Source organism: Crocodylus siamensis, chromosome 9 (genome assembly GCF_052110815.1).
Source record: "Crocodylus siamensis isolate JL-2025a chromosome 9, ASM5211081v1, whole genome shotgun sequence".
Lineage (NCBI taxonomy): Eukaryota > Metazoa > Chordata > Crocodylia > Crocodylidae > Crocodylus > Crocodylus siamensis.
Window position 1 is genome coordinate 216590 of NC_143403.1, and position 22524 is coordinate 239113.

At 51.0% G+C, this 22524-nt stretch overlaps 1 protein-coding gene and 1 non-coding gene across 3 annotated transcripts in view; both read right to left on the bottom strand.

Annotated features, from left to right (window-relative positions):
• AP1G1 (adaptor related protein complex 1 subunit gamma 1) overlaps positions 1 to 22524 on the bottom strand; it is a 50667-nt gene that overhangs the window by 5660 nt on the left and 22483 nt on the right. For both annotated transcript variants that reach the window (XM_090061885.1, XM_090061884.1), the window contains exons 4-21: positions 21166 to 21307; positions 20163 to 20259; positions 18824 to 18900; positions 14900 to 14995; positions 14442 to 14522; positions 14054 to 14152; positions 13625 to 13680; positions 11946 to 12059; positions 8879 to 9019; positions 8289 to 8343; positions 6443 to 6565; positions 6037 to 6126; positions 5718 to 5845; positions 5113 to 5217; positions 4246 to 4384; positions 3624 to 3750; positions 3058 to 3159; positions 2654 to 2814 (exon numbers count right to left, since the gene is read on the bottom strand). In XM_090061885.1, the coding sequence (XP_089918011.1) occupies positions 2654 to 2814; positions 3058 to 3159; positions 3624 to 3750; positions 4246 to 4384; positions 5113 to 5217; positions 5718 to 5845; positions 6037 to 6126; positions 6443 to 6565; positions 8289 to 8343; positions 8879 to 9019; positions 11946 to 12059; positions 13625 to 13680; positions 14054 to 14152; positions 14442 to 14522; positions 14900 to 14995; positions 18824 to 18900; positions 20163 to 20259; positions 21166 to 21307 (1933 nt within the window). The remainder of the gene's footprint in view (positions 1 to 2653; positions 2815 to 3057; positions 3160 to 3623; positions 3751 to 4245; positions 4385 to 5112; positions 5218 to 5717; positions 5846 to 6036; positions 6127 to 6442; positions 6566 to 8288; positions 8344 to 8878; positions 9020 to 11945; positions 12060 to 13624; positions 13681 to 14053; positions 14153 to 14441; positions 14523 to 14899; positions 14996 to 18823; positions 18901 to 20162; positions 20260 to 21165; positions 21308 to 22524) is intronic.
• LOC149856968 (small nucleolar RNA SNORD71) lies at positions 10273 to 10359 on the bottom strand. Its single transcript, XR_016444366.1, has one exon. It is a non-coding gene; the product is annotated as a small nucleolar RNA SNORD71 (small nucleolar RNA).

Here is a 22524-nt window from a genome sequence, read left to right on the forward strand (position 1 = left end):
AAGGACAAAAAGAAGTCCTTCTTTAAATACATAGGGGGTAAAAAGAAGGTCCTGGGTAATGTGCGGCCCTTGCAGGACGCCATAGGAAACTTGGTCGTCACACCAGACGCCAAAGCTAACATGTTTAATGATTTCTTTGCTTCTGTCTTCCTAAGTAGGGACCAGAACAGCCACCTCCCTGCTGGGCCCCCCTCGGGCCCTGGGGGAGGCACATCTGGGCCACGGGTTAGTGAGGATTTAGTCAGGGAGCTTCTGGAGGGGTTGGATGTATTCAAGTCAGCCGGCCCGGACAATCTCCACCCTAGAGTTCTAAAGGAACTGGCCGAGGTCATTGCAAGTCCCCTGGCACAGCTTCACGAGCACTCGTGGTGCTCTGGTGAGGTACCGGAGGACTGGAAGAGGGCTAACGTGGTCCCCATCTTCAAAACAGGCAGGAAGGAGGACCCGGGAAACTATAGGCCGGTTAGTCTTACCTCAATCCTAGGCAAGGTGTTCGAGAAAATTATGCTGGCACACATCCAGGAGGGGCCAGCAGGGGACTGCATGCTTAGGGGCAACCAGCACGGGTTCATCAGTGGCAGGTCCTGTCAGACCAACCTGGTGGCCTTTTACGATCAGATCACCAGATCATTAGATGCAGGGGTAGCAGTGGACATCGTCTTCCTGGACTTCCGGAAGTCTTTCGACACTGTCTCTCACCCCGTTCTCATTAAGAAACTGGGGGGCTGTGGTGTAGATGCCCACACAGTCAAATGGGTCGCCAACTAGCTGGAGGGCCGCACCCAGAAGGTGGTAGTGGATGGGTCCTTCTCAACCTGGAAGGACGTGGGCAGTGGGGTCCCCCAGGGCTCGGTCCTCGGGCCCGCACTGTTCAACATCTTCATCAGCGATTTGGACGAGGGGGTAAAAAGCACCTGTTCAAATTTGCTCATGACACTAAGATGTGGGGGGACGTGGGCACACTGGAAGGATGCAACAGGCTATAATCAGACCTAGACAGGTTACAAGGGTGGGCAGATGAGAATAGGATGGGTTTCAACACAGACAAGTGCAAGGTGATGCACCTCGGGAGGAACAACCGGCACCATACCTACAGGTTAGGGAACTCCCCTCTTGTCAGTATGGAGGCGGAAAAGGATCTGGGGGTCATCACTGACTCCAGGATGAACATGGGCCAGCAGTTAGGAAGGCCAACCACACCTTGGCATGCATCCACAGATGCATCTCGAGCGGGTCCAGGGAGGTGATCCTGCCCCTCTATGCAGCACTGGTCAGACCGCAGCTGGAGTACTGCGTCCAGGTCTGGGTGCCGCACTTCAAGAGGGATGTCGACAGTATGGAGAGGGTCCAGAGGAGGGCCACTCGTATGATCCGAGGACAAGAGAGCAGGCCCTATGAGGAGAGGCTACAGGACTTGAACCTGTTCAGGCTCCAAAAGAGAAGGCTGAGGGGGGGATCTTGTGGCCTGTTATAAACTAGTCGGGGGGGGAAACAAAATCAGCAGGCACTGGGGGAGTCACTGTTCCCCCAGGCACCGCCAGGAGTGACCAGGAATAACGGTCACAAGCTGGCAGAGGGTAGGTTTACTTTAGATATCAGGAGGCGCTACTTCACGGTCAGGGCCGCTAGGGTCTGGAACCAACTTCCAAGAGAAGTGGTGCAGGCTCCTACCCTGGGGGTGTTTAAGAGGAGGTTAGATGAACATCTTGCTGGGGTCATTTGACCCCAGTATTCTTTCCTGCCATGGCAGGGGGTCGGACTAGATGATCTGTTCAGGTCCCTTCCGACCCTAGAAACTATAGTTTGGTGTCATCAACAACCTTTGCCAGTTCACTTTTAATACCCAAACCCAAATCGTTGATGAACATGTTGAAAGGCTCTGGTCTGAGTACTGAACCTTGAGGGACACCCAAGGGTTGACTCTGTCGTTCTTGGACAATAGGTTGGTCTGGGATGGTTGGGCAGGACTTGGACTAGATATGACTTCTGGAGGTCCCTTCCAGCACCACTTCTCTAGGACTATACGAAGTGATCAGGGAGGTTTGGCTCCTGCCTGCAATATGGTAACTAATGCAGGGGAGATTGAGAGCTCCATGGCAACTGACAGGAACTTCACATCTCTCTCAAGTACCAACACTGTAATTCAGAAACATTCAGGCAGACACATGTGCTTGCAAAGTCCCAAGCTACTTCAACCAAGTGCTCCCTAGGAGCACAAGCTGGGGCAGGCAGAAGTCACCAGCATTTTACGATGACAAGTAAGCAACCAGTCTGGCTCAAGAGCTGCGCAACGTGGGTTATGGCTCATACCTTGTCCCTTCAGTCTGTACAACACTGCCCCTTCCTGACCTCTTCCACCCAAACCTTTTCTGGGATGCAGTTACCAGCTTATCAAGGAAGCAGCATGGTCTCGGGCAAGACTGCACTGGCAGGGAAACTCCAGCTTGAAAGGCTCAGAGCTTTCCACAGCACGTACAGCTCAACAGCCCTAGGTGTCAGGCTGCAGAGCCCTTCCTGTCCTGAGGGAACACCTTTACTGCCCTGTGCGTCTTGGACTTGGCTCCTTCCGGGGTGGAGCTGAGCAGCAAACTTTTGAAAACCAGGAGTGGGCTCCTGTCCCACCATGGAGCCTGCGGGCAGGGGGGTGTCTTACCTTTGGTACTGCAGCCTGGAAAACAAAGTCGGTCATGTCCAGCTCCGTGCTGTTGGAGGCCTGTATCGTGATCACGGTGACACTGGGGTTTGTGTTTGACCTCTCAAAGGTGAAGTCAATCTTCAGCCCATTCTTACTGTACGCAGTGATAGAGGGAATGCCTGCAGAAGAGAGCAGCCGCCCGACAGGGACTTGGTGCCACCCAATGGCACTGGGCCCCCTTCCCATCACCAACCCAGTACAGCCTAGTGTGGAACTCTGACTCCATTAACTCATCTCCTTTGTCCTTCAAAACTTTGCTCTCAAGCTCTCAACTCCTTCCTCTTCACAGCCAGCCCTCAGCCCCCCATTGCAAGAGATGGGCACACCACAACACCCTGGGCTTGGTTGTCACAGGCTCCTACCAGCAGCAATGTCATTGAAGAGAGGCTGTGATGAGAGTCCATCCAGCAGGAACGGAGGTTGCGATATCTGTGGGGCAGGGGTGGGGGCAGAGGCTGGAGAACCTATGGGAAGTGTTAAGAGGAGACCAAAGTTTAGTTTGCAGGAAGTAGGGGAGACTTCTCCCACCTTGAGAACCAGCCAGTCAGCGCATAACACTTCTGTAAGCAGACACCAATGGAACCACGTCCCCCCTGCCACCCACCTACAGGGCATTGCTGGTTTTGGCTTCTGTCAGCAGAGTAACCCCTCAAAGCAAGCGTTTCTCCAGGCAGAGAGAAGAGGCGCAGACTCCAACTTCTCCTGGTGAGTGCTCAGCCTGGCCCAAGGCAGAGAATGGAGAACCCCCATCTCAGCCCAAATCGTTCTGCTGTTTGTATCAACCTGGGCTTCCACCCCTGAGGGCACAGCAAGCATGCCTTGGCAGATGGGTGCCTGACCTCTCACATCCACAGCCAGACTGACACCCCCTCCCTCCTACTGAGGGCAGAGGTCCTGGAAAGCTTCCACAGCAACAGCTGGGGCTCACCTGTCAGGTTAAGATCTCCCAGGAGGTCGAGGAGCTCCCCACCAGCAGAGGCCGGCTTACTCATTGGCGCAGTGGGAATTACTGGGGTAGTATCATTTCCTCCCAACAAGTCCAACAAATCGTTTGCCTAATGAGAAAGTGATAGAGGCAGTAACACACTCAGCTCCCCACTGCCTTCACTTTTACCCACAACAGACTCCACTTGTTTGCAGACTAAAGGGACCCACTGTTACAGACTAGTCGGAACACCTCTGAACGCTCCAGTGGTAACTTAATGCAGTTCATGGTCTCAGTCCTGGGCACTGCAGGACTGTGGCAGGGGAGAGAGGAGTCTCATGCCAGCACACGGGTCAGCACTCCTCCCTGGGGCTGTCTCCATCCATTTGCAAGCACCGCTCTTGCCTGTGCTCCTGTTGTGGCAGCCTCTGCTGCCCACTGACCTGCTCCCCCGGCCTGGAAACCAGCAGGGGAGAGGTTGCATCAGGCAGTCAAGACCTGGGTCGGAGAAGGTGGCAACAAGGAGTCAGGTGCTCACCAGGGAGACGGCACTGGTCTCCCAGCACCTTAGGTCAGAACAACAGTGGGAAAGGCTGCACTGTGGGAAGGGGGCAGCTTTCATTACCTGGCTGGTGGGCTGCAGCCCAGGAGGAGGTTTGGTTTCCAGCACTGCTGGCTCTGTCTCTCCATTGGTCTGTACAACCTCAGTGGGGCCATTAGTGGTCACCTTCTCCATAACAGGCATTCTCTCAAGCAGGGCTGGCCTGAAAGAAGCTGACACAGTTACACTGTGCCATCTCCCCTGGTCCCAACCCAAACCCCAAGATACAGTGAGAACGGGGTGCACAGAGTACCTGCCCTTCCCTGTCTGAGCTATGGGATCATACAAACAAGCCTGAGCCAGCTAAAGACTCTGACCCTGCCTCACTCGGCGTAACCTTGCTACTGACTGACACCGTCCTGCATAGCAGGGATGGAGATAAGTCCTGTCCCCATTAGCTACATGAGACAGGTTCCACTGCAAGGCTGGGACAGGAAGCCAGGACTCAAGGTGAGAATGGCTCAGCAAATCAGGCAATGGAGCTAGAAGATCCAATGGGAACATCAGTTATTCACTGCCAGCCTCAGCAACTTGAACAGGAAGATGATCACCTGGGTCTGAGGCCCAGTAGCCCCTCCTGGAAGGGTAGAGACCAAGCACAGGAGGCAGGGTGTGTGCACAAGGGCAGGTGACATGCCAGTTCAAGCTTCTGCAACCAAAGGAGCAGAGGAAGAAATGCTTTGCCCCAAAAGGTGGCACTCCCCACTGAGAGGTGAAGCTAGAGCCACTAAACATGATGCTGACTAGACTCCTAGCAAACTGCTGACATATCTGGAGTGCTGGAAAATGGGAAGCTGCACTAGTCAGAATCGTGAGCTTTGGCAGGACTCACATAGGCCATGGGGCTAGCCTCTCCCTTCTGGTGCCACACAGGGAACCTCTTGCACTCACCTCATGTGGTCATACTTTTTGAAGAGTGCGTTGTATTCCACTGCTCTCTGCTGAAGCTCCACGTCGATGCTGCTGCCATAGATGGACACCACCTTCTTGATGCGGCTGCAGGACAGATGGGGACCAACAGGTCTTCAGCAAGGGATCAGGGTACACCTGCAGGGCTGTTGCTGCCTAGCAGAGGTCTGTGGAACCCCTGGTAACTCAGCAGGGACAGCCATTTTAGTTTAGTTTTTCACCTGGTGTCTACACAGCCCTGCATGTCTCTGTTGTCTAACTATCACTTGGCTGGAATACCATGATGCGTACTGCCCAACAGCCCCTGGAGAGATGCATGCAAGGAAGAGAGCTGCTCATTCTCTTCTGGCAAAGCAGAGGGGAAGTCAGGACAGTGCACAACTAAGTGAAGAGTCTCTTCCCCAACAAAGAACTTTCAAGCGCAACTGCCAGCATCCGGCTGCAGTCTCCATGGAGTGCAGCGCACGCACGCACGTCAGACACTCTCTGACAAATACCCCGACTCTGTCCCTGCACAGCTGGCACCCATGGATCTTTACCACCTGTCCTACCCTCCCATGCCATGCCAGCTCTTGCCAGACACTCACTTGACCGTGCAGGTGAACCGAGTGGAAAGCTTCATGATGGCAGTGAGAGCGTAGCCTCGCGTGACAGATACAGACATGTTTGATATCAGGATGCTTTCCAAGATATCAAGCACTTCATCTTCCGTTACCTGCAGGAACCAAGAAACCAGGGGGAGTGTCAGACGTCTGTGCAGCAGACCCTTTCCAAGCACACAACAAGGTCATTTCCTCTCTTGCTGCCAAGGTGGGTGAGTGGGAGCTGTTCATGCAAATCTCCTCCTCTCGCATGTTCCCAAGAGCACCCAACTCTGGCCCCAGCTTTCCCCTCCCACAGGTGTACCTGAATTGGTTCCTCCTCTTCACACTGACCAGACACCAGCAGATCTCCATACTCTCCTATGCACCAGGAGGCCACCTGCACCAGGGACTGCTGTAAGAAGAAATCAACCAGATACATCAGGAACAAGCTGTGCAATATGCAAGTAAACAGAGCCGAGGACCAGAACAGCTGACCTAGAGCACCACGTACATGCAGCAGGTGTGGTCCTCTGGCCAGGCTCAGAGCCAGATTCCCAACAGGGCAAGCAGAACAGGAAGAGCATGTCACTAAAAGAAAAAGTATAGCCAAGGCAAATACCAGGCTCCCACCCCTACTTGAAATGGTGATGGATGTTACGCAAGCACCAAGTAATACTGGCTTATGACAACAGCAGTATGGAAACCAGAGGTCACTGCTAGACAAGTACCTGGGAGTAGTCGCCAAAGATAGCTTTGTAGAGTCTCTGCACAGTGTAGGCATGCATCTCCATGCTGTTGGTTATCAACTGGATCAGGTTGGGGACAGCATCATCACGAACATAGCTCCCTGCCTGAAAGAGGAATCACACCTTCAAGGAACATGCCAGGTGTCCCTGTTCCACCTTCTTCCAACATACTCCCAAGAGCCTTACAAGCCACCTGAGGTCTGCTAGCAGTTAAAGGATTTCACCCTCCCTCCACATTTGCTAAATCTACCTGTCACATCTCATTAAATCCAAACTGTGAGCTCTCTGGGGAGGTGACTTATGATGCATGCGCATAGCAATGAGCCTTAATTGGGATCCTTCCTCCTCAGTGGGGGAAAAAGAGAAGCTGACTTGGCAACTTCTCCTGGCCACTGGGACTAGCCCTGGTGCCCACATAGAAGGGCCACAAGAAGACAAGACTCTTTTCAGAGGTTCATGCTGGGCCCATCACCGTGGGGGCCAGGAGAAGATGATATTAGGTTTGTAACAAGATGTACTGCATACATTTTCCCTGCTGGTGGAGAACAGCTGTAGTTTCCTAATACTGTATATCTGAGTCCAAAACATTCTCTGGACAGATTAACACAGCATTACACAGGCTCCCAGAAGCTTTTCTTTACTTGCCCCTATGGCAACATTATTTCCTCATGGCCAGTGTTTTCCTCTTCCACCTTATGACAACCAGAGGAGGAGCAGACGCCCCTACAAAGGGAAGCTCTCTGAGCTCTCACAGGCCTGAAGGCATGACTGCTTTACAGGCCAGCCCACCTTGTATGAATTCATCCACACTGAGGGCATGGCACAGAGGAACCCTGGACTTCAATACCAACAGTAGCAGCATGAGACACAGCAGCACCAGGCCCTTCATACCAGGAGTGCCTTTGAAAAAACCCTTGGCTTTTGATGAAGGCAGTCAGATCCCACTCTGATGACGGAGGATGAGTCCAAGGGCCTGCCCTGCCAGCCTGCCTTTACAGGCCCTTTGGTTAAAGGCCAGGAACCTGAATACTGAGAGCCATCAGATGATCCACCCTCAACCCAAAAGCAGCTGTGGCAGAAAATCCAAAGAGAATGTGTGCAACCCTGATGAGCTCCGTTTCCTAGCCGGCACCCTCCATAGCTCCTCTCAACGTTCAAGAATTGGCTCTCATGAAAAATAATAAATATTAATCATCACCAAGGATGCTGCTCCTTTCTGTACTGGGACCATTCTGGCACCTGAGCCAGTCCCAGTTCCTCAGTAGAAGAGCCATAGTCTCAAATGTGCCCGTCAGCCTCACCAGGTTGACCAAGAATAAATCATCAGGGGAAACAGCAGACAGATCAGCTGGTCCTCGGTACTGTGGTTATGAAAAAGAACCTAGGACTACCCGACTAAGGTGGTCTATACTGACTAGGCCCTCGTCCCTCAGGCAGCATTTGGCCCCTTGGCCATGGCTGTCCCAAAAGGGCTTGTGTTTCCTTTTCCATCTGCATTGCCTGCAGCACAAGGAGGCCCTAACCCAGCTAGAACCTCTGGGGATGCTCCAACACAAACCACAATGACACCATTCCACAGCAGCTTCCCCCAGGCTCTGTTGAAATGTGCTTTTTGCCTCCCAAAATAACATGAAAAGAACGACCTTGCCAAAAGGTTTCGGGACCCCACTATCCACCCCCAAAAGGTGCTCTATTCATGCACTGAGGCTGGCTGTTGGCAGCAGGACAGCGCACAGTGGCCAAAGACTCTAAATACTAATGCAGCCTCATCTCTGCAGGGTTAGAGCAAAGTGCCCATGTGCTCTCAGGGAACAGGCTTGCTACTTACTGTTGTCAGGACTCGCATGATTGTGTCTATGTGCCAACGCTTGGAAGGGGCATATCTGAGAAAACAATTTGGAAATCAAGTCAAAAGGTGACTACCATCAGCAGCTCCTGCTAGCATCCAAGCCTTCTCTCCATTCACCTCCCAGCCCGTTGTCTTTCAGGACGTCTTTTCACATTCCTTTGGAACCTGTCTCTCTCCAGCCTACAGGATGTCAGCTGACAGACCAGCAATCACGATGTAGCCCAGGGCACTCTGCGCAAACAGTGCCACAAGGTTGTTCTGCCAGCTAGAACATGCCCCCCACTGGTCACAGTGCAATAAGCCGGATGCACCAAATGCAGCATCTTGCTGCTTGGAATAGAGTCCAAGTCCTGGACTCGTTTAAACGACAGACCCAGTTGTTAAGCTCCCACATAAGATGCCCATCCCACAGCAGTCAGCACTAGACTATACTGCTCCTCTAGGCAGGCCTGCTGCCAACTTGCAACCTACTGAAGTGTCCCAGCCTCGTTTCTTCTAGGCAGAGGGAAAGTGCACACCTATATGATTCCAGACCCCAGAAGGTCTTAACGTGCATATTAAGTCCTTACTTTTCTGCTGCAAGGAATATTCCAGATGCACAATCCGCCTTGAACTCAGGCTCACAGGAATCCAGGAAATACAGCAGTTCCTTCATCATTCCACGGATGTTGTTTCCATTAACCAGAGCAAAGCTCAGTTCCATCGCACGCCTGGGACAAGATGGAGGCAAGCGTAACAAGTGACTTGGCTATCACAGGCTGCACAAATGCTGGTTTCTCATGCTCTCACTGTTTGGCAAGAGAGGAGGCAGCAATGCTCATTTATCCTGAGGGGGGAAGGGGCCCTGAAGCAAAGGGCCATCACATTCCCATCCATGGGCTGTTTCCAAGTTCTCCACCAAAGGGATAAAACAAAACAACGGAGCGGTCCCAGTAGTCTGCAAAGATCTGTCCCTGCAGCTAAGTTCAGCTGAGACGTGGGAGAGATGGCAGGACAACCGCAGACTTTGGCAGGCTTCACAGGTTTTAGTTCAATTACCTGACTTCCTCCACAATCCAAAACAAGCCAAGCCAAGCCAGAGCACCTCACCCAGCAACCCCTGCACTCAGATCATAGCAGCTAGTCAGACTAGACACCCAGACTGGATTTAAAGGCTCCAAGTAATGGAGAGCCCGCCATGCACCCAGGCCAGCTATTGCAGGGGTTACCTCCAACCCCAGTGGTAAAAGTTTGGTTAGCCCTAGCTTCTAGCCATCAACTCATTTTTTCAGCTGCTAAATCAGGCAGCTCTATAGCAGAGGCCTTCTGCCCATGTAAGTACTTGCTGGCAGTCACTAACCTACCCCTTACCCTACTCCCCAATAAACTACACAGACTGAGCTCGTGCCACTCTAAAGGCAATATTTCCAGATCTCAAAACATCAGTCCTGAAGCTCCTTCCTGAACCTCCCCAGTTTCCCACCATTTCGGCAGTTTGGGACTAGGGACTCATGTTCAGTTGGGTCCATATAACCCGAGTCCTTTTATTCCTGCTATTTAATAAAAGGTCTCTTATGCCTAACCCTGCTGGGCAACAGGCTTGTCCATGTGTGCGTCAGGTTAGCCAACAACACAGCCAGAGGCACTTTGCATAATGGTAAACTCTGCTCATGACAAATACATTTCTTGAACATGTTAAGGGATTAGTTCTCTTTATGGAGCTACCAGCCCCAGTTTGATCACATCCGGCATTTGCATCAAGGTTCACACGAAAAAGGCATTTTGTACTGCACCACCCAGGCATTTCACACATTACAACCTGGCTACTGGAGACAGGGACAGGGATAGGGCTTAACAGAGGACCAACAGTAAAAAGTACAAGATGGCCACACTTTTCCCTACACCCAGTTCCACAATCTCAAGCCTCACAGCTTCATCTGCTCCAAGGAGTCCATCATGCTGTGAGCCTACGGCTGGAATGACAAGTGCGTTGTCAGCAGCTTGAGTGTCAGCATTGCAAGGGAACGCTCTGCCGATGGATCACTCTAAAGCTTCATCCTCCAACAGCACAGAACAGAGTACAAAGTTTCCCTGGGGCTCCAGCATGCATTCACCTTCGTAGCAGTCTCCAACACGTCTCACCTGACGTCCTATACTCAGAGGCCACACTAGTCCCTGACGACATAGCCATGCCTCTATTGATAGCCACATGCAAGTCCCAAGTCAGCAGCAGAGATATTCTGATCTACAGAATCCTTGTGCTGTAAGGATAGATTATGCAAAACCTACTAAAAAGATAGACTAAGCCCAGGTTTAGCAGAAAAGCAAACGCAAAGAAATCAGAACACCCTGGGCAAAGAGCAAAAAGAAACCTAAAACACAGTAGCACAAAATGCAGATTCACTTTGGCAATTAGCGTTCCATATGTATAGATCATCATCATTATAGTACAATCAAGAGTCAAAAAAGGAGTCAGGGCATCTCAGAAGGGGAAACAAAACCTGTTTGCAATATGCTGACGGCAAAAGGGGGTGGAAATCTAGGGCTGCAAATGCAGAGACATTGCATCACAGAGCAAGCACACAATGGTCTCCATCTCTCCGATTCTGGTGCAAAAAAGCATGGTACATTGCACTGATTTCTAGTCACCAATTAGAAGACTCCTGACAAATAGGAGGGAGTTTAGAGAGAATGGTCAAAGAGCTGGGAAGAAGACTTACGAGAAAGATTAAATGAACTGAATATATGCAGCTCAGCCAGCGAGGAGACATGAGGGAGTGGGATGGGAACCGTAACAACAGCCCACTGAGCCAGCAGGACAAAGACCAGAGGGGGAAGAGTGACTTGATTGTGGTTAAAATGGTCATCAGGAGTAACAGGACAAAATTAAGGAGGAAGAAAATTTAGGCCAAATATCAGGAAAAACCTTCTTAATAGCAAGACAGAGTAGGCTCTGGATTCCCCAAAGGAGCAAGCGGCAACCTCACACTGAGCACTAAGAAGGAACAAGGAATGCTTCTGCAGTGCAAGGAGCAAAGCCAGAATCTAACAGATTTGCCTCCCCATCCATCTTCCCAAGTCTTCTTGCCTAGAACCTGTACCACAATAGCAGAGCCCTGCATAAAACCCAGAACAGTGCAGAGCTGCCTAGTCCTCCACACAGAACAGAGCTGCTCTGGACATATAGTAATACAGTCATGGTGTCATTGTAGCTCCAGTGGTCCAGGGAGCATGAGAGAAGCGAGGTTTGTTGGGTGATATCATTTAATGATCCAAATACATAGCTGTGAGGGACATCAGATAAGCTGTACACAAGGAACTAAAAAAAGCTATTGCTCCTTAGCCTGCAACATCTGCTTCCTCCCTAGAGCTGAGGGAAGGCACTCTGAGCAGTTTTCAGATGCAAGTCTCTCCCCCAGCTGGAGAGAGAACTGAATAAAAGACATCACAGACCAAGCCTTACTTCTTGCATGTGGGGATTTACAGTGGGGGGGCGGGGGTTACCAAAAAGAGGCAAACTGCATTTGACATAAGTCAGTTCAACTCCCCTGTTCCATAGCACAGGTCTACATTACCCTGGGCAGTTAACCTGCCTCTCCCCTCTCACTGCCCCACAGTGCAATCAGGACTCAACCAGTTCACCAATTGTGCAGTTACCGTTTAATGGAAACATCCAGATCCTTCAGGCAATCCACAATGGTGCTTCTGTGCCGCTGGACCGCATTGTGATCCGTCTGCACTGTCTTCAACAAAGACGTCAAGGCAACATATCTGGAATAAGAATGCAAGGCAGATTCCCACGTTAATTCTACTCATCCTCTTTCACTGTAAAAATGTTAGCCTTTCTCTGACAAAGCAACATGGATGGCCCCAAAGCAACATGGATGGGGTTTAACACTGATAAGTGCAAGGTGTTGCACATGGGGAGGAAGAACCGGCACCACACTTACAGGCTGGGGAACTCCCCTCTTGCCAGCACGGAGACGGAAAAGGATCTTGGAGTCGTCATCGACTCCACGATGAACATGGGCCGGCAGTGTGGGGAGGCAGTCAAGAAGGCCAACCGTACCCTGTCATGCATCCACAGATGCATCTCGAGCAGGTCCAGGGAGGTGATCATCCCCCTCTATGCGGCACTGGTCAGGCCGCAGCTGGAGGACTGCGTCCAGTTCTGGGCGCCACGCTTCAAGAGGGACGTGGACGATATGGAGAGAGTCCAGAGGAGGGCCACTCGTATGATCAGGGGTCAGCAGGGCAGGCCTTATGAGGAGAGGCTACGGGACCTGAACCTGTTTAGCCTCCACAAGAGAAGGTTAAGGGGGGACCTTGTGGCCTGCTACAAACTGGTCAGGGGGGATCAGCAGTTATTGGGGGAGTCCCTGTTCCCCCGTGCGCTGCCAGGAGTGACCAGGAATAACGGTCACAAGTTGGCGGAGGGTAGGTTTAGATTAGATATTAGGAGGCGCTACTTCACAGTCAGGGCGGCTAGGGCCTGGAACCGGCTTCCAGGGGAAGTGGTGCAGGCTCCTAGCCTGGGGATTTTTAAAAGGAAGTTAGATGAGCACCTTGCCGGGGTCATCTGACCCCGGTGCTCTTTCCTGCCAAGGCAGGGGGTCGGACTTGATGATCTGCCTAGGTCCCTTCCGACTCTAGCTACTATGAAACTATACCACTGAGAGCCAAAGGAAATGTAGCATGCTGCTGTCTGCCCTGCCCAAAGGAGGGTCTCCAACTGGTGCGTGCAATTTACATACCAGAGTCAAATCAGACCCTTTCAACCTGGAAGGCTGGCTACACTGCTGCCATCAAACACATGGCTCATTCACCTGGACAAGCGGCACTCTGGCTCAGAGTCCTCATGCAAAAGCCAGGGTAAATATGCACCTTATAGGCCAAATAAGATATATAGCGCGCACAACCTTTTGTGAACTTCAGCTCACTTCCTCAGTGCTGCGAAAGGACTATACTGTAGTCTGCTACGTAGTCCAGTGTATAAAGCAAAGCAAGTCTGGAATCTTCATACCAGCCCAGATCAAACTGCCTACTGCTGCTTCAGCCAAGAAAGGAAAGCAAGCAACTTCACTGGCTACTGGAATAAGCCTTATCTGGACTATTCCAGGACATCAGGCAATAGTACCTGACCCGCTGGCCAGGAAGCATAGGGCCAAGATCAGATACGTGGACAGAAGCATAACATAGTTGTGAATGCCAGTTTGCCACATCCACACCTTCAGCACCTGCCACCACTTGGTCTTATGCTACTCTGCTTTGGCAGAATCTTCACATAACAGTGTCCCACATACTCCTTCACCTCTGACATGCTCCATTGAACTTACCTAATATTTTTGTCGTTATTTAACAGGAAACGGCCTAGGATGTTAATGGCTAACACCTGCAGAAAGAGTTTGAGATGGTTAGTGTCCACAGGAGACTACTACTCTGCATCACTGCTCCACAAACCCTCCCTCAGCTTCTTGCTGCCAAAGCTACTAGCAGGGGTTTAGCTGAGAAGAGAAGAGAACGCCATAGACCAGCTAACCAGATGCCATACATAGCAGCAGGCTGCTCTCTTTAGAAAAGCCTCTCCCCCAGAGGCAGTGAATTCACTCTGGGCCCCACTACTTGAGGAAAGTTAAGTGCAACAGTTAGCTTTCACATGGCTTTCTGGCATGCCCAGCCCCAGGAGATGAGCTCCACTGAATCGGTCACCTCACAGCTAACCTCCCATGCACCTGGCAAAGAGCACCAGGGTAAGGGCTACATACTCTCAGTCCGCTCTCAGACTTGATGTCCATGATAGTCAGCACAGTCTCATAGAGAATGGCATTTCCCACATTTTTACTTGTTTCTGTATTGGTGGCGACCTGGAAGAAACCAACAAAAAAGTAACTATAGCCAGTATCTGGAAGGTGCACAGCAGCCCACCAGTATTCACTATCTTCCCACACACCCAGATCTATTTTTGCCAGGACAAAAAAAAAAAAAAAAAAAAATCACAGCCCCTAGAAGCCCACACCTGCATTATGAGAGCCACCACCCATTGCTGCAAGGAAAAGCCAGTCATCCCATGTGAAGTACTGGGAAACCACACTCAGGGGACAATTTAAAAGGAACAATTCTGGCTGAATCTCAGCTTAGCCTGGCAAGCCTCACCTGTGCAAGTATATCATTCATTGCTTCACTCGAGTCATCATCATTGCGTCCCAGAATCCTTAGTAACCGCAGGATCCGCACCTGGAAGGACAAAATGCAGGAAATTCCATTACATCAGACAAGTGCCTATGGCACCTAATAGAAAAGCACAGGAGACGCAGGTCAAATATTGATCTGGCAACGAAACCAGTCATCTGCTTTAGAGCAGAGAGGAGGATTTGAGCTCTCTTCCCTTGACGGGATCATTCCTAGGTCCACAATTTTTACTGTGCTTACGTCTCCTCCCTCCAACCAGAACCACAAGGACCAGGAAACAGAACGGAGAACCCCAATAAGGCTAGGAGCTGCATCCCCCTCTTCCCCCAGCCAAGAGCTTGCACAATGTGCTAGGAGCACAGAGGCCAAGCCCCAAAACAGCGATGGAGATATAACTAGTCATGAGCTTCATCAGTCCTTACCTGCAGGAAGGGGTCACTGATCCCAGACACGTCATGCTCTGGTGAATATCCAGACATGATAAGGTTTTTTAGGATACGAACTAACTGGGGTACAAGCTGAGAGAGAGAAAAAGAGTCATCAGAAACTCCATGCAGTGAGACCCTCCTCACACTTTTGAAGTAGGGATCCAAGAATGAGCCCTGCACTTGGATGTGAGGGCAGTATTCAGATCCTTCCTCATGTAGCCCAGCCCATGGTACTAGGGAAGCCTTCTCTGACTACCCATGACTCAGAAAGGGGACACCCAAACCTCTGGCCAGGTGTTGACCCCCACCACAGCTGCTCAGAGCGCTGTCTTGTCAGCTCTCAGTCAATGTAGACATTTGTAGAGCTGCTCTCAATGCCATACAGGAAGAATGCAACCCCCTGCCAGCAGCAGGTGGAAAGGAGGGGGCTGGGACTTCTGTGCTGTCCCCAACCTGGCTACAGAGCCCTTTCACATCACCCTCCGGCTCCTTTGGCCTCAGTTCCCTAGGGAAGAGACCACACTCCTGTTACAGAAAGTCCTGACCCCAAGGGCCCTGTGACAGTGCAGAAGCAGGAAGATCTAGCAATGGTCACCCTAACTCTGATAGAAGAAGGAGCTTTTTCTTTCCTGCTCTCCCTCTTGGATTGTCCAAGAGACCCTGAAAGGAGATTCTCCACCTTGTCTCCCTCCCCCAGAATCCATTAGCAGGCAGCTCTTCCCTGGCTGGATCCAGAGCCTGCCACCAAACCCTGCCCTTGCTCTCACAGGTCTACCCACATGATGCTGGCCCAATTGCCCTCATTTTCACTGCTCCTCAGAGGTTCTGGGTAGCAGCAGTGAAACTGACTGTATTTAAGGCTCTGGCCTGCAGCAGCAGCATCAAAACTGCCCACTGATTCAGGAAGACAATGCTGCTGCCTATTCTGCTCATACCTAGAAGCCTTTTGAACTGTGGGGGCTAGAACATTACAGCAAGAGCTTAGATCCTGCAGGTGTGCTGGCCTGGGTCTCCGGGGACAGCTTCTCAATCCCAGGAGCAAACTATCCTGACTTCAGCCTGTGTCTGCCTTTAGGAAAGTGGCATCTCTATGCAACACCTTGACTGATAGTGCTAAAGATGGAGGGAGCAGAGACAGGGGTCTCCTTAATGAGACCAACTCTAGGACTGGGAGCAACATAATGGCACTGTTCTGAGGCAGTACGTAGCTCCGGGAGCATTCTTCAATTAGGGCAACGAGGGCACATGCTACTGACCACAGTACAGGGGTCAGGATGCCACAGGCCAGTTGCTACAGGCCTGCCGTATGTTTGCAACAAAACATCACATAGCAGGTGTGCATTGCTAGATAAACAGAGGCCTATTAAATTGCTACTTCCTGCCAAAATCCTCCTGCTACTAATAGAGGTGGACTGGTACAGCACAGAGTGGGCAGGGAAGGAGGGGGTGATGCAATAGCCCCCATTTTACTCTCTTCCTTCTATGAGAACTTTTCTCATGCAGTGGTGCTGCAGCCTGACTGACAGGTGACTTGCAGTGATGTTAAAGTCAACCTAGTAGCTCTGCAGCTGAAACTAAAACTAAACCCTCTCATCTCATTCTTTCCAGTGAGCACAGAAGCTAGCATGATAACTTCCTAGCCAGCCACCTCCGCTGCAGTCTTTTCTGCCAGCAGGACTGACTGCTGGACCTTGGCAGGCTGCCGAGGGGCGCAGGGACAGGGACCATGTACTCCAGAGAAGGGGCACTGGTCAGCAGACAGGGTCTGGCAGTTTGGTAGCAGTGCAGAGCTGATCTGATATGCAGAGCTCCAGCTGCACAGAACATACACTGTGGGCAATGTCCCATGCCATCAAGATGCTCTGCCGGCAAGGACCACTTCCATTTGTAGGTGTCAGTTGGCCCTGTCATTTTTCTGCCTCTCCCCAAGACCTTGGAAGCCTCCCAGAGGCCCTCACAGAAAGGACTGAAAAGGGCAATTTCCTTCAGACCCAAGGGAGGTGTGGTTTTCTACTGGCTGCCTGCAAGGGGCAGGCAAATGACTCCTCTCCCACAAGACATGGTGTGCATGAGCATTCTTGGAGCCCCGCTTCACACTTGGCTTTGTTGCGCACAGGGCATGCGAACAGGACTGATGACAGGACAAACAGAGGGAAAGGCTACAGCCATAAAGGTCAGTTGCTGCCCCACCTTCCATCCCTACAGCCAGCTGCTCCAAGGTGAGGAGAATAAGCCAAGTATGTGGAGTGTGCCTGTTCTGAACAAGGTGGCCTGTGATCCTCTGTATGCTTCCCAGGGCTACTAGACCTGCTGGCCCTTGTATAAAAGGGCAGGCTCCAAATTCCTCCGAGCTGGTGAAGCAAAGCCCACATTGCAGCAAGGAGAATATGCCCAGGTTCCAGTGCAGAAGCACCCCAGGAGGTTCCTAGTACTCCTCAAACAAGCAAACAACAGACCAAAGCAAGTTGGCTTTACTGAGTGGCTACAACTGAGATCCAGGGCTGCTGCAGACACGGGAGTTTAGTGACAGGACATGACTGGACCACAACAAACTTGTTAGACAGCAGGGCTGAACTAGCACGTGACTTTAGTCACGAAGGCAGCATTGATGCATGATGCCTCCATGTGGTGACTGGACACAAAGCAGCCTCTACAGACCCACGCCAGCATGCACCATCTAGAAAAGTTAACGCTTACCTTCTCATTCTAACACAGAGCAGGATTCCAAACAGACAAGAAGGACAAAACAGACGAAGCAGGCATTAGGGACAGACCCGTGTCATACTGTTCACAGCATAAACCACCACAAGAGAGATGGCTAGAAGAGAGTGCAACCAAAACAAGGACCTGGTACAGGCATTAGACTCAGTGCCTCACTGCTCTCCCAGCGCTGCATTAGCCACTAAGGAGAGACAGTGATGGGCAACGGCTCCAGGCACTTCCGTCGCCCCATCACACATTCCCCTCTTCTGGCACACATGGCCGGGGGCAGGGAGAACCCCAGCTCCAACATGGCAACATGCCCAGGCCTCTGAAAGAACATGTACTGGCCATGCAGGCCAAAGGAGCTTGTCGCTAGGAGTGGTCAGCGCAGCAACTGGCTCCATCACCTTTTGCTTGTTTTCCAGTTCCTCCCTTGCCCAAAGGGATTGGAACCATGTGCCGAGGAGGCCTGCCAACCACTTCTGAAGGAGTTACAGTTCTACAGTTACATTCTGAAAGCAGTAGACACAGCAAGAGGTTACAGCAGGCAGGGGCAAGAGACTGGTGCCAAGTAGAGAGTGCTGTAACAGAAGGGCATTGCTTCCTAGCCCTGGGAAGGACACTGCTGGCTCTTGAACTCTTGCCCGCTACCCTGGCAACCCTGGGACAAGGCCATCGGTACCACCTGCAAGGTGGATAGGAACTGTATTGCAAGTGCTTCACATCTGACACGTGCAAAGACAAGCATGTAACACTAAGGTTCGTGTGTGAAGTGTAACTTTTACTTTAGCCTCCCTCTCATTAAATTACACAGAAGGAGATAAAAATCTATCCCACTCCTGAGGCCTTTGTACAACCAGGTACAAAAGAAATGGGATTCCCCTGAATACAGGTGACAGAACTTGCTGCAAGTTTTATACTGAACATGCATGAAAAAGGGATCCATCAGCTGCTAACAACTTACCTCTTTCACAAGGACACTCAGAATGATCACATGGAAGATTCCCAATTCAGTTTGTGATTGCGTGTATAATGTGTTAAAATATTTGTGAAGCACATATCATACAGCAGTCTCATGTTCCTCACTCAAAACTAGACATATGGATCTTGGTCAAGCTTCTGTTCACGCTCCTTTGGCCATGAACAAGGAAGTACGATGTTGGCCCAGAAAGAATACATGAACTATCAGCAACACTAGTGAAACTTTGCACTTACCTTTCTGAAGTGTGCTAGCATGTCTGGGCTTCTCTCACACATCTCTGTGAGAAGGACAACTGATGTGTGAAGAACACCTGTAAGGCCAGAAACAAAACTAGCTGCACTTATCTTACAAAGGCTCCAGGCCTGATAGCAAAGATGAAAGCCACAAACACCAGAAAACAAAGCTGCAGATCTATAATGTCCCTCACCTGAGCTATTCTGTCCAAAAGGAGATGCACTGCATTTGCAGCAGGCCCCAAAAGCCAGCAAGCACACATAGTTTGTAGTGGAGTAGCAGCTAGACAGAAAAGGGCCCTGTCTAGGGGGGATTATATGCTACACAGACAAGGCAGACAGCAAGATGCAGGCTAATGTAAGATGTTGAGGCAGCAAAACCTGTTCACTGCACTTGCATGGAGCTGCTTTTCTTACTCCCTAGATTTGCTGACCCCCGTCTCAGGGCTGCTGTCATACCCCTCTATTCCCACAGCATGGGAGGGTAGATGTGTGAACTAGGAGAATGGACTATATGATGTCATGCATGGTTTGATATGAAAGGACAAGGTGTCCAATGTTTGGATATGTGTCCTTAAATGCTACACCTGAACAAGCACTTCAACTCAGAAGAGGAGTGCAGAAAACAGCATCCGAAACAACACATTTCAAGTTTGCCAAAAAGTTATTCTCTGACCAAGACTGTTCTGGGTCCAAAGAACAGCTATGTAAAGTGTCCCCTTCTTGCTCAGCAGCCTGTTTTGCATTGCAAGAACCATGCAATTCATCTAGTCCCAAGAGCACTACTGCCACCCTGGGAACACAAGCTGAGCGCTATCCTGTTTTGCTCACCAGCTCCAGCTGCATTGTCTTGATACAGTCACATTACAGACAAGCCAGATCCCAGGCGGGGCTTGTAACCTGAGCAGCCAGAAGGTCTGCAGTCTTGCGCAAGAGTGACTTGAGGTCAGAGGAGGTTCACATGGAACCCCATAGGGCCATTCTTGCAAGGGAGAAACGTACCACAAATTAAAGTCCAGTTTGCTAGAGGCCCTTTAAGTAGCATATCAGATACAGTCACTATCCTATTTACCATCTACCTTGAAAGAAAAGCAGCAAGTGCTTTGGCAAATCAACAGAAATACCAGTGTCTGTGGATTATGTTGCGAAGCTTCCTACAGAAGCAAAGAATCACCTCTAGCTCTTTGCCTTCTGCCCTACGCAAAGCATCTGCTCTCACAAAAACAGAACTACACAGCATCCATAGCTCTCAGCCAAAGGCTGGGTTAGATGGAAGTATATGCAATCCCTACAGGGAGGAGCAGGTGGGACAAGGCAGGGCCTTGCCTGCTGACATTACCATGGTTCTTCTCATTCAGCAGGTTTTTGGTGGCTGGCAGGAACATCTCCATGAGTTCAGGCACCTTCCTGATGACATGCACAGCACACAATGCTGCCTGTAAGAGGAAAGCAGCATTGTTAAGCACTTCCCTACTGTGGACTGTTGCCAGCTGACTCCAAGGAGTAGCCATGAGGACCAGAGATTTCACAGAGGTGCCCACTCCTAGATGAAAGCTAACAAGACAAGTGTGTTCATTATCTTAACATGTGCTGCATGTTCTCACGTGCAAAGCCTGCCCATGACCACCAAGTCCTGGCTCTTGCCTTGTGGACATTTCAGTTTTGAGTACACCAAGGTGAAAGTTCAGGCATGACACCAGGCACCCGGGGGGGGGGGGGGGGGGGGGGGGGGGGGGGGGGTGGGCGGCAAAATGATCTGTGGTTATCCTCCACGTCCTCCTGTCAAAGACAACAAGGCTGATCGCACTACACATGCTCCTGTGGTGCTTCCAGCCTCCTCCGAGTATCTCCCCCAGCGGCGGCCAAGAACAGTGCCTACCCAGCTAGGGCCTCTGCACCTGCCAGTGGCCTCCCCCATCTCATTCAGAGCTCACACATATGCTGTCTTTGGAGCTCTTCCCTGACGGCCATTTGAGAAAACTTCAAATCTGCATCCACATTTTAACTGATAACCTTATTGGTGCAATCGGAGGCGTCAAGGTCAACAATGGAGAAGACAATCAACTAACTACCCCAACACTGTTGGGGGCATTCCTCCAGGTCAGAGGGAAGATCCCAGCAGGTGAGAGGGTGCACATGTGTGAGGTAAGGAGTTCTGTACTGCTGCCATCTAGGCTTTCCTTGCTCTGCGTTCAGGAGAGAATCTGTGGCCTCTACCTCTGCCAGGGCATGGCGTTCAAGTAACATTCAGTCGGAGTGCTCCAGACCACCTAGCACACTAGCTATCTTCAGCTGTCTGCCCACACTTTAGCCAGCAAGTACTCTGGGAGCTCCCCATGTACCTTCTTCCTTAGGTAAGAGTTGGAGGTTTTGAGGAGTTTCTCCACCTCTCCAGCGAGGTCTCGGCACATCTCTGAGGAGCCCATGCAGCCAAGGGTGCAGAGTGCCAGCCCCTGCACATATTGTGTGCTGTGATTAAGGTCACTGCAAAGAGAAAGGATGAGCAAGCCAGTCAGCATACACATACGGGAACTCTTAGAGGAGAGCGCTCAGACTGTAGGTATGGGCTAGGAAGCAAAGTGTTGTATTGGCCAAGTAGCCAGGCTGTTGTAGTAAGGGTGGGGAGCTGTGGTCATACACATCAGAATGATCTGCCAGCACACACTCCCTTCTGAAAAGGGCACAAGGGGAAGGTCACAAGGGAAGTGACCATCAAGCAGGTATCCTGCAAGAAACTATCAAGTAGGTATCACAGCACTGGGGCACAAGGATCAACTTGGGAGGACTACAGCCATGCACAACCTCATTTCCTCCTTTGGGAGCATGATGGTCCCCAGCCGCTCCTCCCTGGATGTTCCTTCTGCCACAGGTGCTTCAGCCAGTGCAGAGGCCATCTCTGCTTCATGCAAGATGGGGAGAGAAGGAAGGAGCCTTCCAACCTTCTGCAAACCAGAAGGGTCTCCACGCAGGTGACCATCACCAAAGTAAGGAGTTATGTTTTTAGGCAGCAAGGGTGCAAGGTCATCACTTTCGGGATGAGAAACAGTTGTGCATTATACATCTGTGGCAGTCCTAGGCCAGGGCAGAAGAACCCTACCAGAGTGGAGGTCAGCAAGCCAGCGACCCTTATCACAATGATCACCCGTTTCATCCCCTTCCCCCTATGCAATAATACAGGATGCAAGTTCACAGCAAGTCAATGTCTGTTACTATTATACGCAGGGCTGCATGTGCTGGTTAGAAGCGGCAGGGAAGGCAGAGTTACAGAAGTTACTTTGGTTCAAAAGTTTTCAAAACAGCCTCCCAGAGGCTTGGCAGACTGGCTGGTGTTCATGCGTGAATCTGAACATGGGGCTGCAGGTGGAGAGAATGCAGAGAACAGGAGTTTTGCTCAACAAGGCATGGCTTAAAAGATCATAGGAAAAGTCAGGTTGGAAGGGACCTCACAAGGTCATCTAGTCCAGCACCCTTTTCAAAGCAGGAGCATACCTGACTAAACCATCCCAGCTAAGTATCTGTCTAACCACTCTTGAAAGTTTCTAAGGACAGAGGTTCCACAACTCCCCTAGGTAGCCCATTCCAATGCCTGACCACCCTCACTGTCAGAAAAAGTTCCTCCTAATCTCCAACCGAAATTCCCCCTGCTCCATCTTGAGGCTATTGTGCCTAGTCTTGTCCTGTATGGCCACAGAGAAAAGCCC